The sequence below is a fragment of the Perca fluviatilis genome, chromosome 16 (assembly GCF_010015445.1).
Source record: "Perca fluviatilis chromosome 16, GENO_Pfluv_1.0, whole genome shotgun sequence".
In the NCBI taxonomy this organism is placed as follows: Eukaryota; Metazoa; Chordata; class Actinopteri; order Perciformes; family Percidae; genus Perca; species Perca fluviatilis.
This window is the reverse complement of record NC_053127.1, coordinates 25,707,889-25,724,807: the sequence shown is the minus strand read 5'-3', so window position 1 is coordinate 25,724,807 and position 16,919 is coordinate 25,707,889. Positions and strand designations below refer to the sequence as shown.

At 40.5% G+C, this 16,919-nt stretch overlaps 1 protein-coding gene across 6 annotated transcripts in view; it reads left to right on the top strand.

Moving 5' to 3' along the window:
* The first annotated feature begins 1,589 nt into the window (after positions 1–1,589).
* Positions 1,590–16,919, top strand: part of pcdh1a (protocadherin 1a) — a 99,484-nt gene continuing 84,154 nt past the window's right edge. The window contains exons 1-3 of one of the 6 annotated variants that reach the window (XM_039778019.1): positions 1,590–1,625; positions 12,317–13,131; positions 14,079–16,265. In XM_039778019.1, the coding sequence (XP_039633953.1) occupies positions 12,337–13,131; positions 14,079–16,265 (2,982 nt within the window). In that variant the 5' untranslated portion in view covers positions 1,590–1,625; positions 12,317–12,336. Of the gene's footprint in view, positions 1,626–3,979; positions 4,644–4,965; positions 4,982–12,316; positions 13,132–14,078; positions 16,266–16,919 lie in introns of those variants that run through there. The other 5 variants (XM_039778021.1, XM_039778016.1, XM_039778015.1 and 2 more) reach the window with 5 other exon arrangements.

Sequence of the window (16,919 nt, the reverse complement as noted above, 5' to 3'; positions counted from 1 at the left end):
CAGCTTTATAAACACACCTCTTTTAAATCTCCTCAGATGCCAGCGCCATTAGGAAATGAGTTGTCCATTAAGACGTCTCAGCCGTAACATCATGTCAACCTTCAGAGAATGATGTTTTTCTTTTTTCTTCTTCTGTTTTTCAATTTTTTTTATTGACATAAAAAATGTCAGAATCACTAAGTGGAGTTTTCAAAAGAGATTTGTGATATTACAACATGCAAATTTATTACACATCTGAAACATGTTCACATCCAAAATAAAATGCAACATGAGAATAAAAGCAGGCGTTTGGTGTACTGTTAAGTATTTGAGTCTAGCACATGTCCTGTTTAAGACAATGGGATTTGTATTGTCTTCTTACAGTAGCTTTAGGACCTCTACAATGATATGTCAACATGTTCATTTAGAAGGTCTAGAAAGCTAAACCTGCTATGCACCCATTATCCTGTAAATAATCATCACTTCCTACTCTCCTCACCAAGTTTAAAGTTGTCTAATGAATTTGTGATACCAAAATAAAATCAGTTTCATTGTTATATCATGAAACCATTTGCTCAGCTGATTTTAAATAAAAAAGAGTTTCGATTAGCCCATGCACAATCCCATTATTAGGAAGTTACATACTGTGCACCACAAAAGCAGAAATTGGTCATGTGGGCAATCCTTCTGAAATTGTGTACTGTTGCTGCTGATAACATATAATGTGCTAATAAATTAATTTGGCAATTAAATCTATGAATTAAAATTGAGGAATGATGATTGGATGTGCATCCAACAGTTCTGAAGTTTTTCTTTGTAGCATATTATCACCGGGATTGGCAGAAGCTGGAGATTATAACAATTTTTGTGTTACTTTTAGCTTTTTAACAGTTAATTGCTGACCTGTGGATATTTATTTCTAATCAAAACGTAATTTACTATACAGTATAATGTCTCATTTAAGTTTATCCATAAACTTCTTACATTTTTAAGATCTGAATTTAGCATTTATGTTGCAGATTACTAGTGTTTATGGATACGGTTGTTTATGCTGCTGCACAGTATTCCCCGACTGCCATTTTAAGATAGTCTTTTAAATTGGTATAGTATTGTATTCTAACATACTGTAATTTCAGTAGTGATTAAAACTATTCGGCAGTAATATTTACAGTACATCAGTGGAAACTTTGCTTTATAAACTGCTGACTCTGTTTTGTTGCGCTTTGTCTCAGGGCTGAACAGTTCAAGAATCCTTTCCGCTTCACTGCTCCATCTATCCCTCTGTTGACCCATCTGTAACAGCTCCTGCTCCACAAGTGGATGTGCTACAAATTTGAATGCGCCATGTTCTTCAACTCAGTGTCTGTTTCTTTTCATAGCTGAGGATGATATATCCCGAACTCCAGTTTTTTTGTGGTGACATATAAAGAGTAAATCCACACCAAATATGGCAGAAAGATGCTGCTGCACTGATTGATGTATGTGGGCTTATGCTGTTTTACGTCTGGCCACACCCCGTGATGTCACAGTGGGTGTTTTTAATCAGCTGTCAAAGGCAAAACCTGCTGTGACATCACTGACTGGGATGAGACCAGACATACAGCATTCACTAACATTTGTACCTATAGAGAGCAGTGCAGCAGCAGGTTTTTGCCTATTTTTCATTTACTCTTCAAAGTGTAAACTGACAACGTTTGCTGCATTTTTTTTTTTTTTATTGTTTTCTACTCCCTCTTTCTTCTCTTTAGATGTATCCCCATTTGTGTTACGTGTGTGTGTGTGTGTGTTTGTGTGTCTGTGCTTGTCTTCTGTCTGTATATAGTGTTTGTGGGGGGGGGGGTTTGCTCCAGGTGTGGTATGTGATAAGAGAATAGATGTAAATGTATACAGATCACATTCACATGCTGTGTCGTGTGCCGCAATAGCAAACAAACCATGAGCTTAGACTTAAAACATTCTGTCTGCCTCAGAGTATTCAAGCATGCCAAGCTTCTAAGGTTTCACCATTGATTGACGTAAATGGAGTTGGGTCTCATAAACATATTCTTTGAGAGAAACTTGCCAAATGCTTAAGTGATGGTTGTTGAATGGTGTTTATACTACTGAATCTGTTCTTTATCAAAGTATGAGGCTGTAATAGTCAGGGCACTGGCTACAGACAGTGTGCTGGCCAGATACTGCGTGGTGGGCAGACTCTTTTGGGGAATTTGGGAGAGTTTGAGGGCATTCTCTGCTTTTGTTCTGATGCACCGAATACCCTTGCCTTGTCCTCGTTTTACCTCTTTCTTTTTTCAAATATGGCCACAAGGAAAAGGTGAGCAGGAATCAAACAGGCCGGCGCTCTTTAAACTGACTAATAACATATCAAATGAAGCAGTAGTTCAGCCCACACAGTTAAACCTGAAACGGACAACACACTGTTGAAACAATATGGCCTTAGTCCGTCTCAACTGTCTGGTTTAAGAAATGCACAAATTTCAAAAAATGAATTCAATGCACAAATTTCAATGAGTTAAATCCATGAATGCCATGTAACTTTTAACATTATTATGTTGACAATATATGTAGTCCGTTTTGGTGTAATAATCTTTAAACTCTGCCTTAAATTTGTCTTTTTTTATTTATAAGATTAAAAAAAAAGCTTGATACAAAAATGTATTAAATGGCAAAAGATCATCAAACTGCATTTCTGTTAACTGACAAGATACTTGGATTTACAGTTTTACAATCACATAAACCAGGCTTTAAAACATTTAAATGAAATTTGATTTGGCTTAAATGACTGAATGGACTTTGACTCACTCACTTCCCTAATTACATGATTTTGTCTTTCACTGGTATAGATTCTGTAGAAATGTTAAGTTCTGTTCCTCTTAACATTTTTTTCCCTCTCTTTCTACCTGCTCTCTTCTCATGCGACTTATGGGCCACCTGTGAACATACTTAAACATTATTAGTATGACTGGTGAAGAGCGGCATAGGTGGCAGTGCGTGGGCGGGAGCTCTAATATGATTGGCTCAGGGACACTGCGAGCCTGAGTGGCAGCCCTTAATGGGAGCCCTGGAGAGGTAAGCCAACAGCTGTGTGTTTGCAGCTAATGAGAGATGGGGGAGGAGTAAAGGATCACAGACTGGAAACACTCTGATAAACTCTTGCCTCAGAATGGCTGGGGAAGATAGGAAATAAGTTTTCTCTGGAGGACATTGCTTAAGGGTTAACTTTGTGACAAAACCCAGCGTTTGACTCATTACTCCTGGTCCATTGCTTATGCTTACACTCTGCCTATGTAGTTATGATCGCTGGCATCAGTGTTGTGGAAGAAAGAAGAAGAATAACTGTGGCGTGGGATGGATTTCACTCCCTGCTGAGCCATGCTGATTTATAGCCCAGAGCAAAAGCATTGTATATATATATATATATATTTTTTTTAATTACTCTGCTGCAGTTTTAACAAATGATGTAAGACATAACTCGTTTATTCCAATGTACTTCAACAGCACTTTCTTTGTCTTTACTGGCCAAGAAAAAGCAACATTATGTGTATTACTCCAACATCAAGCAATGTTAACATTCAATTCCCTTAATTTCCTCAGCTGATGCAGACTGTATTTCCCTTCCTTATTATAACCGCCTGAGGGTGGCGCCAAATGAATAAATAGTGGCCAACCAGCTTCCATTTTAGGCCATTCATTTTGCTACATGGAATGCATATCAACAAGTAAACTGTCACTGCAGGCTACCTGTTACATCAAATTTAGACAATCTCTACAATCAGTGCATTTTACATCAACAGAGGAAGCGGCCGTCTGGCAACAGGAGCGCAACGCACGCACAGTAACTGCATGATACTCTTCTATAAGGTGCAATCCCCCATTTGAGGTGACCCAGTTTGATGAGATCTCCTTATACTGTAGGAATCGCCCAATTTCCTGGTAGGCAGCCCGGGCGTAATGTGATGTTGAGTGTGAAGTTGCTGTGTGCTGCGGTGGGTGGGAGCCCCACCTCCCCCCACGCTCTGATGAGTAGGCTAGAGAGAGAGAGAGAGAGGGGAGCAACTAACCTGCCCACAGTATCTCACCACTTGCTCTCTGGAAATGCTTCAGATGGGCTCCTTGTTAAGGACCGGTTAGCTATTCCGATTTTTACGTTGCAAAAATGACATTTATGTTGCTATCGTTTAGACATCCAGCGCGTCATTAGAGTGCGTTCTAGGCTACTTCTGTCAGGGGAAGCGCTCGGGAAACTTGGACCAAAGGGATGCGCCAACGAGTGCATATCTTGGCAAGGATCAGTGACTGAGGATCGGAAATGGCACACAGTGGGCTCTCCCTATGGAATGAGACTCTTCATTTTCCAGCACTATCGTAAAACTAATTGAACACAAACAGCTCATAAGTTCTAATATTTCCACGGACATAAATCTGTAGCTGTTCTACAAGGCTTGCGGGACGACGGTGGACACCGAATCCTGCTTTTTGATGCGGAAAGTTGCAAATGCTGTGATTGGATTGTGTGGCCGCTGAAGTGATTTTGATGTCAGCACTGTGGCGGAGGTTTGAGGGTTAGACGCCTGCCTCTGGGATCACCGGTGGACATATACACTGTATCAGCTGCGGACGGATCGGCGACGCGACAGGCGCTCATAGAGAAGTCTCTGGCACAGGTAATGAAATGACCGCGAAATTACTCAAGAAAGTTGCTTTGAGTGGTCGACGTTGTTGGGAGATTTGTGTTGCTAAGTTTTAATTTGGAAAATATGTTTGATGTGAAGTGGTAGGCCATGGTCCAAACATACTGTGTATAGGCTATACAACAAGTTGTCCTCGGTGCACTTAATAAAAGACAAGCCGATAGAGCAGCGGCTCGGTGTTACAGGTTGATGGGACACCGCGATAGAAAGGTACCAGTGCAGATATGTCACCCACAATAACGATGCGCTGCGTGATTGAAGAAAGAGGATGCATAGCAATTAAGACACATCCGAGTAGAGTTCTAACCTCCGTGAGTAATGGTAGCCTATTAAGTGTTTAAGTCTGCATATCATTGCACTTCACCTACAATATTAAGTGCATACGCTATAATCTGATGTGTAGGCTACTGACAATCCGCTAATTGCATTTTATATCATTATGATTCTGTGAAGCAGAAAATGCGATCCATTCCTATCATCCCGTCCTCGTCATTTCTTTTATACTAGCTGCAAACATCATACTGATTGCCTTCATTAGTGGATCTTTACTCAGGAGTAACGATGTTTTTTAAGCAAATAATTCTGACGTATATAGCCTGCCATGCTAAGAACTAATCTGCAGTTTCCCTATGGAGAGATTCGCGCATCTAATTGGAGGAGGGGAAAAAAAAAAAAATCTTTGATCAGCGCATCCGCACGGGCATTCTCCCCAGCTCTCCAGAAAGAGTCTGGGGTGTTGTTTCTCGCGACTCCGCCGACCACCAGGCACATTTTAATAGTCTGCTCTATGTAGTGATGCCGGTCTAAGTTCCCACACATACTGTAGGCTACAAGGCCGTCAAAACAGTGCAGATCAAAACAGGCCTATAACCCAGTTCTGACAAACGGTCTATAAGACATAAACCTGATGAATGTGATGATCTAAGTCAGTCGATTACGAAGCAGTTGTGAGAAATGGGACATTGGAAAAAGACAGACTTAAATTATTAGTTCTGCCAATAAATCTATCTATCTCTCTCTCTTTCTATCTCTCTCTCTATTCATCTATCTATCTATCTATCTATCTATCTATCTATCTATCTTCATATAAAGTGATGAATGAGAGGCAAAAGGACAGGCTGTTAAATTCAATTCCCTCTATATTTTCCATTTCATAATTTCATTCACTTGCCATAGTTGATCAATATTAAACCCATACTACACATTTTATCCACTCTACTCTGAATACTGTACAATTACATGCATCTTGTCATGTAATAGAGTTGCTGAAGGAAGGCTACCTGTTTGCCATTTGGTAAACATATATCACTGTAAGGGCGCAAGTAGGGTTTTTGACATGACTGCCTAAACAGCTATTTGAACTTGATAGCGAGAAGCTGTACAAAATAATACAAAGCTGTCAAATTCTTCTGCCTGGGAAATGTGGTTTTAGTCACATGCACAGACCCATCACAGTGTTTGTAATGGGATTTAATGTTATAGGAGTGACTCTCCATCAGTGTTTTTTGTGTGGGGCAGCCTACATGAATAGCTGAACGCTCTTACCTTTAGAAAGTGTTTCCAACCAAAGGCCATTGCTTTCTCATTACCAATGGCCAGAGTCTCTAAAAGTGTGTAGAGTAACATTTTGCAGTAAATTCCATTGGTAGATCAGCTGTAAGGAGACCTAAGTGGTGATACTAGCCATCATAAATCATGCTGGTGGGAGGGTAATGGCTTTTACCTGTTATACTATCTAAAGGTGCAGAGTCAGCCAATATATCAAATCACCTCAGTTGAGAAAATGATTAAATCATCCGTTGTCTTTCCACTCTCTAGCAAAGCAGGCAGGGGATCACATCTTATGGTAGAAATTCACGAGCTTGATTTGTACCAAGTAACAGGTGACAATTCAGGAACATAAGAACTGGTGATGCTGCTGAATCATAATCTTCATTGCTATCCTAATGATTTTTTTTCCCCCGGACACAACCCTAACCCTTTGACATATTATTAATTTACAATTATGCCTCGGTTGATTTTACTCGTGAGTCATTTCTGCTGGACCTGTGGAGAGGGGCCAACTTAAAGAGCAAATGTCACCCAGTCAGTCAATGAGTTGACTTAGTCAGTAGAAAATCTGTCTCTATGGCAACCAGGACAGGCGCACATGCTCTGCAACACAATTAAATTGTTCATTTTTTTTTTTATGTATTATGATATCCTCACATGTATGCAGCTACACACACCTTTATCTTTTTTTTTTACTTCTGCTACTTCGAGCCAAATATCTGATACATCTTCTATAAAAAAAAACTGCTTTTAAAAGAATATGGTAGAAGAAAAAGAAATAATTGCAAATTATTTTACTTTACAAACACATGATCAAATGTTCATGTCCCATGCAGGAAATAGATGATGATAGATTGATGATGTTATTCACTTTCTCCATAAATAACATCATAGACACAGGATGGTCGTTACAGACTTACATACTTTTTACTATTTGGGCCTGAAGTATTGCTTTTTTTACCGACTTTTCTTATATTATTCAAATGTATCTCATGCACATGATTTATATTCATTCAAAGTCAGTCCTTTTATTTCAATATTTTCCATCTTATACGTTTCCTTATAATCATTAACATTACTAATTGATATAATATCAAAACAGGATCTCGATTACTAATATGTATGGCATGATAACACAGCTATTCATGCAAATAATACGAATGCGTTGTGCCCAACAACTTGTTCTCCTCAAAATGAAATTCACGACACTTAGCTTAGAATGCACCAGTTAACCTTATATTTTTCTTTCCAGCCAACTATGAGATGTCAAAGACATCATGATAACTACCTGTGGTGCAAAATGTTTTTTGGTAAAACACATGTGGAGCAGTTTTAGGATGATGGTTTGGATGTCAGAGCGAGTGAACAGAGGAGATTTCTGCAATGCCCACTGACCAACATGCAGACAGACTCCAGGTGGTGGAGGAGTGGGTTTGCTGTGTTTGTAAGCTAGGATGGTACCAATTTTTCACAGGTCATTGTTATGGCTGGGTTCAGCACCCATGGCGTCATTAAGGCAGAGGACTGTATCCCTCTTGGGAATGAGACCAACTGTGTAGGGTCAGTGATTGTGGACATGTATAAGTTGAAATGTTCTCTTCAACAGTGGGGTCAGCTGGGTGGTGCACTGTGTGAGGGCTCCAGGTGAGACTCAATCAGACCTTGCAGTTTGACGGATGTTTAGCTGCCAGAGAAGTCTTTCCCCTTCTCTTCTGTGAGGAGCAGAGCAGCAGCACTGGCACTGAGCCTTTAGGGAGAGGTGGAAGGATAGAGGATTGTCGGCAGTTGCTCGGAGGAAATCGGGAGTTCACTGTCATTCAAAATGGCGTTGGAGGAAAGGGGTAGATCCATGAGGTGAGGGAGAGATCTGACGGAAGGGAGCCACAATATAAAGAAACATTCCCTTATTTCTGCGATGGTGAAATTCAAGTCTTCTCTCTGTTGCTTTTGAAGTTGTTGAAACTATTCCAATATTCTGATTGTGAATGTGTTTTTCTCCTTGCTTTGTCCTCTTTTGCATATTTAGTTTTTTTACCAAAACCAAATCCTATTTTCTTTCATTATTTAAAGGCTTTGGTTGTAAAAAACAAAGAAAATATGTATCCCTGCACTTTTTTTAATGAGAGATTTGTGTATTTGTAGTGGAGAGAGGTGTGCACTGAATATACTGTATACTATATGTAAATATATTTTGCCTCTTTGGTCTCTTTTTAACAGAAATACCTGGTTGTAAACATATATTATTTACCCTTAGGTAGAACAATCGTCATATGTCAATCACAACACTTGTACATTTCAGTGAAACTTTCACATTAGCGACAGCCGACTACCAGGTGACACAGTGGGCACAAGTGAGGATCACTTTCCTGCTCTCAGAACCACTCGTATCTATATAGGTCATTGGCAGGTGAAGGGGTATGCTTGGGTGAGCTTCTCCTGCAGCTTGTGAATCTGTGGGGTGATGGCCATGCTGAGAATAAGTCATGATACACTGACTCTGTAGTCCGGTCTTGTTCTTAGACTTGGCACCCCTAATGGTATACGCTGTGTTTTGGCCAGAAAGTGCTCTTGCCGCGTGGCAGGCCTACTCTGTGATGTTCCTAGGGGTCCAAAACTCCATTGCTAAGCAGTTTTGCTTTGACTATATACAGAACTTTGTTGAAACATCTTCACAGGAGATGTAGCAAAATAGCAGACCTATCAGGCAGTTTTAGACCGTCTTCGAAAGTCCACCTCCATACTGTGGTACATGCTGCCTAAGGTTTTTCTTTATGTTGGAACCATCTGGACCATTGAATGTTCACAGCGTGAGGCAATGTGCTGAATGCTGCTTCACTGGTAGAGTTAAAGTTATCTCCTCGGTAAGACAATGGAGTCCTTGATTGTATTTGGAAAGATATTTCTTCTGATTATTTGTTGCTTCTCCATATGTGTCTGTTGGTTTGTCTGTTTGTGCAGGATGCTTTTTGCAGCACACTGCGCTTAACGGAATTACACTATGAGCCCTTTAGGCCGTGCAAAACCCCCTAATAGCTCTGCGTAAAGAAAGTACTGTGTGTAACTTGTAGAACAGCAGAGGTCAGTTATAAGTAGTCCTGTGGTGTAGCTATCACAAAGTAGCTGCGGTTTTCTAGTTTAGTTATAATGGGTTCTGCAGTGATTCTCTCAGGTAAACAGCACTGTGCTTCCACAGGTTTTGGGTGTTGACAGGGTAAGTTTTAATAGACAACAGGATTTCACTTTCTCAGCCTAGCACTTGCTGAAGATTTAAGTATTGTGTCGCCTGATCCGGTTCTAGTATATGTCCCACACTGGCATTGTTATTGTAGAATGCCAATGTGATTGTAGTCCTTACAGAAGCAGTTGATAGAGTGGTCGACCAGGACTGTAATATGACACATTTGAACACACTGGAAGAACTAACTTCTTGTCCCCGCCTTTGATTTAATGCTTTATTTTATGCTTTATGAGTTATGTATCGCGATCTGCCTGAAACAGCTCGTAGTCTTGTGGGTCTATCACACCATCTGGGATGGCAGATGATAACCAAGTTTTTTAGAGAAAAATCGCTGAGGTGCAGGAAATGTCACTCCTAGTTGTGTTCAGCAGTTCTAATTCATCCATTTTGCTGCTCAGGTAGTGAACTTTGGTGAGACATGCAGTAGTCCAATAGTGAAAAATCTCAGCACAAGTTCCCCTTCGCCACCACCTTAGAGTGCTTTTAGATAAGAAAAAAGAAAAAAAAGAAATGCTGTCAAGCTTTTGATAAAATATTTGGGAGATAGCTGCGAATGTGAGATAGAGGCCCAAAGGCATGGTGTCAATAATATTCAACTGATAAGAGATTCTCACTGAGTGATGGCAAAACGCACATTTCACAAACAACATGAATTTTAATGTCAATGTAAACAAAGAAAAAAAGAACACCAATTTGCTGTGGCTGCTAGGCATGGTGCCATCTGGAAGACAGGCATGAGGCCAACTGGAAGACATTAAGTCATGAGTGTCATCAACCATAACAATCATGTCACTATCAAAGCACGCCTATTCATTCTAGAAGTGGCTGCAATGGCAAAAGGACAGTTACAGCTAAACAAAACATTATGACATTAATTATGGTTTTCATTTTTAAACAACCATTTTTGTAAAAGGAAACTGGGGGGAAAAAATGATGTCGAGAAGGTTAAAGCATATATTATGTGACCGTAACATTGTGCGTCATATACGGAGTCATTTTGTAAGAGTATGATCATGTTATATCAAATCATCATAAAAACCCAAGTGTCTTTATTTAACATGCAAGTTTTGGGTTTAATGTAAGCAGGGACAGCAGTGAAATTAAACAATTACAATTAGTTTTAGGATGACCGTTACTTTATAAATATTTCATAAATGTTGATGTTTTGATATTAAGTCATTTGTAGGTATGAAAAATGCGTTTGGGAATGGATCCGCTGGTTATGTTTTTTGACTGCTGCCTGCCTTTTTTTCCCCCTGTACACATGAACACACAGAATGCACAGTTTTCACACTAACCGTTCACGCCACATTGACTCGAGGCTCCCCCTGCAAATGTAAAAAGGGACACATCAATAACTGAGCAATTAGTGCATCAATAACCTGCACTTCCAGTTTTAATGTATTCAAAAGGAATTGGATTTCTCATTGGATTTCTGTATATTTGTGTGTTGCTGTCTTGCTTAATACACATTTGCTTAGCTCCTTTCTGGATCATTGTTTCATGGGAGAAGATGCAGATTGTAGTGCTTTGAATGCAGAATAACAAGATTTGACCATATTGTATATTTCTATCTTTCTCACAACCACACAAATGAAGGCTGCACTGATCTCACTTATTTTTCCCTGAGGGTCCCTCAAGGTACCAGCCGATATTGTATTGAGTACCTTCATTTTGAAGTTATTACTATGTGTAAGGTAACATAATACTTCAATTACACATCACTTTTTAGCTGAAAGGTGATTTTGTAGACAATCACAGATGTGTCATACAAACAAACATGGTAAAATGTCACCACTACTCAGTTTTCCAGAGCACTGGACCTTGCTACTTAACCTTAATGTCTGCTCTCATTTCAATTACCAGTACAACTCTACACACACATACGCAGAGGAAATAATTATAGTCTAAAATCATTGTAGCATGAAAAAAGCCAGGATTCTTTAGCCAGAGGGAAAACAGATCAAAGAAGACACTAAAATAATGGGTCATAATTACTGAGTTGAAAGGTTCAAAATCAAACAATGATTACAGTGTTTGAGCTAGCCAGTAGCAATGGAGCGTGGATGGAAATTTCTGCATTATGCATTGTTTCAAACTGCATGTGATAATAATGCCAAGTTGCATATTCTGCATGAGAACAAATGTCCCCATTGGCTCCACGGCCCATTGTATCCAAGTGCTTGTTGTGAGAGGCCTCTCTGGTAATGTAATAGATTAGTTCGACTTTGTCAATGGATACTATCTTGGCAGATTTGTAAGGATTTATGTTTGAGTGTGTGTTTTATACCGTATGTTACTTTTTTCAGCTGCATTGCTTCACCACTCAACGTCTAGTATTGTAATACCAAAATAATGAGTCTCTTAGGCAATCTGATTTCGTATTACACTTTTATTTGATTACGCAGCTGGAACAATCCAATTCACACTAGCCCTCAAGTTTGTTTTGTGTGTAAGCTGACAATATACAATTTCTTGTTCCTACATTAATTTCTACATTATATATGTAAAGCTGAGATATTCATTGAAGCTACTGGAGTGCTGGGACAGAAAAGAAACCAAGGCAGAAAATGGTTATAATTGCACTTAAAAAAAAAAAGCCTCTTTCCCTTTGTTGTTATTGTTGTCTAATTATTATATTGTGCTTCTAGGCCTGCTGTAGATTTTGTTACTAGTTATTGACACAAATAATTCTGAGTTATTATAGAAAAATACAATGATTTTTTTTTTCCTTTATAAGAGTTAAGCATTATTGCGTAAGGTGTTTGGGACAGCTAACTGGTGTTTTATACGTAAATCTTAAAACATGATTTCCAAAAGGAAACCACATTGACACAGATACTCTGTCATTTTGCAGGCAGATCTTCTGATGACCTAATGGAACTGAAGTTACAAGTAGTGCTGTTCTGGGTCATGGTGCTGCACTGTGGCTCTACTGAAGGCAGTATCCTGTACCGGGTCCAGGAGGAGCAGCCTCCCAACACTCTTATTGGTAGCCTGGCATCAGACCAGGGCCTGCCAGACTCTGGTCATCTCTACAAGCTGGAGGTGGGTGCCCCTTACCTCCGTGTCGATGGAAAGACGGGTGACATTTTCACCACAGAGATTCCCATAGACAGAGAGACACTGAGAGACTGTCGATCCCTGGCTAAGGGTAAGCCCTGCTACCTGGAATTTGAAGTATCGGTGACAGATCTGATACAAAACCAGAGCCCACGACTCATTGAAGGACGCATTGAGGTACAGGACATCAATGACAACACTCCACAGTTTCCCTCTTCTGTGCTCACCATCTCTGTCCCAGAGAACACGATCATGGGGGCGCTGTTCTCCATACCTCTAGCTACAGACAGGGACTCAGACAGGAATGGGGTGGCGGATTATGCTCTTACTGCAGGGCCAGACGCAGCAACCCTGTTTGGTTTACAGGTGGCTGACGACAGGGGGGGGAAGCTCCCACAGCTCATTGTCCTGGGCAACCTAGATCGTGAGTTAAAGGATTCCTATGACCTCACCATCAAGGCAGTGGATGGAGGGAACCCACAGCGCTACAGCAGTGCTCTGCTGAGAGTGGTAGTAACTGATGCCAATGACAACTCTCCCAAGTTTGAAAGGTCCACGTATGAGGCAGAAGTGTCGGAAAACAGTCCAGTGGGGCACTCTGTGTTGCAGGTAAGATTGTGATAGAAATATACTTGCTCATAAAAACTTATTTTAAATCAAATTGCAGCCTGAAGTACATGGTTACGTTGCAACCAATTGTTTGTGCTGCTTGATATACTGTTTTGAATTTATATTCAGCAGCTAAGAAACACAGACAAAAACAAAAACTCAGCCAATTTATCAAGATGTTTTTGAAGAATGAGTCTGTGCGACATGTTTGTGCAGTGCTTATTTCTTAGATAAAGTCTTAATGTGAAATCCAACTCAAACATAGATATATTTTTTTAAATATTTAAAAATAGCCTTACAACTCAAAATGTAACCTCTAATGCAGAACATTTGGGAAACCAAGGCCCCAATGTCAACTCACTTATCTTTTAAGTTTTTAAAAATTTGTTTAAAAGTTGTTTAACTCTGTTTACTCTAATGTGCTTTTTCAAGTTATACTAGAATTATTACAGTATTCTCATTTTATGATTATACAGGTAATTAAGCTGCTTACTGCTTTTGTTGTTCCATTATACTTGCAGACATAGAATTAGAGGTACACAATTTCATTGTGTAGAATTGAGATACTCTGAGAAGGATTTTTTCTGCAAACTGCTGTGAAAGTGTAACGACTGTCATGAAAGAAATAGCAGCCATAATATTTTGCCATATGTTTTCATGTGAACCTTTTCATTGGCCCAATTTCTGGAATCAAAGACTTGGGGAGAGAAAAAGGCTAGTGACACAGCTATCAAAGGCAGAGAGGAAGGGCAATAATGAAATATGCCTATATAAGCTATTCACTTGCTGTGCTTTGAAGTGATCAGACGTGTTGATTAATTTATTAATTCATTGATTTACCAATGGCTAGTAGAGAAAATCCTACACTGGTGTCCTTTACTGTAATTATAACTCCAATTCGTTGTGCATAAATCACGCCTTTAACCACAGAATTCCTTTCATTTTAGGTCAAAGCAAATGACTCTGACATGGGCCCTAACGGAGAAATTGAGTATACCCTTCACCAAGCAGTCGACCCAGTGCCGAAACTCTTACGAATTGATCGGTCCACTGGCATTATCTATGTCAAAGGATCCCTGGACAGGGAGGAAATCAGCAGCTTGTCCTTCTATGTGGTGGCGAGGGATAAGGGTCCTCAACCTAAAAGCTCGAAGACATTTGTAACCATTGAGGTGACTGACCAAAATGACAACGCTCCTGCTGTGGAGATTCGTGGAATTGGTCTTGTGACACACAGTGAAGGAGTGGCTAACATTTCAGAGGACATGCCCGTTGGAACAGCCGTTGCTTTGGTGCAAGTGTCTGACAAGGATGAGGGAGAGAATGCTGTGGTCACTTGTGTGGTCGCGGGAGATGTGCCCTTCCAGCTCCGCCCTGCCAGCGACTCATCCAGTGACAACAAGAGGAAGTATTTCCTACAGACCACCACTCCCCTCGACTACGAAAGGATTAGGGATTACCGTGTAGAGATTGTGGCTGTGGATTCTGGAAATCCAGCACTTTCTAGTACAAATTCTCTGAAGGTACAGGTGACTGATGTGAACGACAACTCTCCAATATTCTCGCCAACCGTGTTTGAGGTAGATTTTGCTGAAGAAAACCAACCAGGTGAGAAGGTTTTGGATGTTATAGCGTCGGATGCTGACAGTGGCACTAACGCAGAACTCCTCTATAATATTGTGGCGGACTCATCCATCAAAGGTCTGTTTGAGATTGACCCAAATACAGGCGAAGTAAGAGCCCGAAGCCCGCTTGACCGTGAGCATAAAGAACGCTACGAGTTCCGGGTCACTGCAGCAGATAAAGGGTCACCTGTTCATAAAGGTACAGCAACTGTTGTAATCAAAGTTCTTGACCGCAATGACAATGACCCCAAGTTCATGCTTAGTGGCTACAGCTTTTCAGTTTTGGAAAACATGCCTCCCCTCAGTCCAGTTGGCATGGTGACAGTCCTGGATGTAGACAAAGGTGAAAACGCCCATGTTCACCTCTCTGTAGAGCCTGATGGAGGGAAGTTTGTTGTTCAAAATGGAACAGGCACCATTCTTTCAAGCATCTCATTTGACAGGGAGAAAGAGAGCAGCTATACTTTCCGTCTAAAAGCAGTGGATGAAGGAGAGCCACCTCGGTCTTCATATGTGGGCGTTACCATCAATGTACTGGATGAAAATGACAATGACCCTGTGGTCACAAAGCCCTCCAATTCCTCTTTCAGGCGTTTGTCACCTCTAGCTTCCCCAGATAGCCATGTTGAGGTAGTGGAAGCTGAAGACCTGGATAGTGGGCCTAACGCAGAGCTGGTCTTCAGTATTACTGGTGGAAACCCTTACCAGTTATTTCGCATTTCCCCCTCCAGTGGGGAGATCACTCTAGCAAAAGAGATGACCCGCAAACATGGTGGACTTCATCGCCTAGTAGTGCGTGTGAGTGACAGGGGGAAGCCTGCACGTCATGCCACTGCCCTGGTCCACATCTATGTCAATGAAACCATTTCAAATGTCAGCTTAGTGGAGGCCCTAGTAGGACACAGTCTTTACACTCCACTGGACAGGGACATTGCTGGTGATCCTAACAATGGTTTTGCTGCACAGCGTAGCAACATTTTGTTTGGAAGCCTTGCCGGTGTGGCAGGTGTTGTCATGTTGATATTGGTGGTGGTATTTATTCGACACCGCATCCAGAGAGAAACGAAGAGTGGGTATCAGGCTGGCAAGAAGGAAACTAAGGACTTATATGCACCCAAACAGGCACCAAAGAATGCCAAAGGCAAACGAGGAAGGAAAGGAAAACCCCAAAAGTCCCCAAAACCACTCGGTGAAGATGAGAAAGTCAGCCTTCAAAAGAGCCTCAAGTTCAACCTTGATGGAGTCAATGATAGCCCCAGGATACACCTGCCCTTAACGTATTCACCAGGAAGTCCTGATATAGGAAGACACTACCGCTCCAACTCCCCCTTACCCTCCATCCAGCTGCAGGCCCAATCCCCTTCAGCCTCTCAGAAACATCAGGCTGTCCAGGACCTTCCTGCCGCCAACACCTTTGTAGGGACGGGAGGAGATGACAACTCTACCGGCTCAGATCAGTACTCAGATTACAGCTACAAGACCAGCCAACTCAAGTACAGCAACAAACAGGTAAAGTCGTGCCTTACAAAATGTAACTGCTGTCTAGATGGTCTGTTAGAGAGAAGTGGGTGGTTGGTGTATCGCATTATTATAGGGTATTGAAGAGGGATAATTCAATTTTAGAACTCAAATATATTATTGTTATTGTGTGCAACAGTTAAAAAACATCTGATGGATTAAACAACTCTCAAAGGTTTATGTTTTCAGCTACAGTAATATGCCATGATCTACTTAAAAGACAATAACACGATATCTAATTTTGCTGGCTTTTGTTATCTTTGTGCTATTCCTTCAAATTTTAAAAAATGTAAAAAAAAAAGATTGCATATTTCTTACTATCAGTTCTTTGTTATTTACAATTTAATTATATGTAGAACAATACATCATGTGTAAGATGGCATATTCAGGAGAAACAAAATGTCTACTCCCATTTGAAAAGCATGTGCAAATGACATTGTATTCCCCTAAATTCTTGTTGCCATTAAAACAGTTCTCTGGTGACATGGACAACATCATTATGCTTTGGGAATAATGTAATTATGATATGTACTGTTTTTTTGGACTCCAGTTACAGATAGAATATAGTATCAGTTATTTCGCTTAATAATAAGTGCAGTGACATGCTGCTGTACTATTTGTTTTTCTCATATGTAACTTATCTTG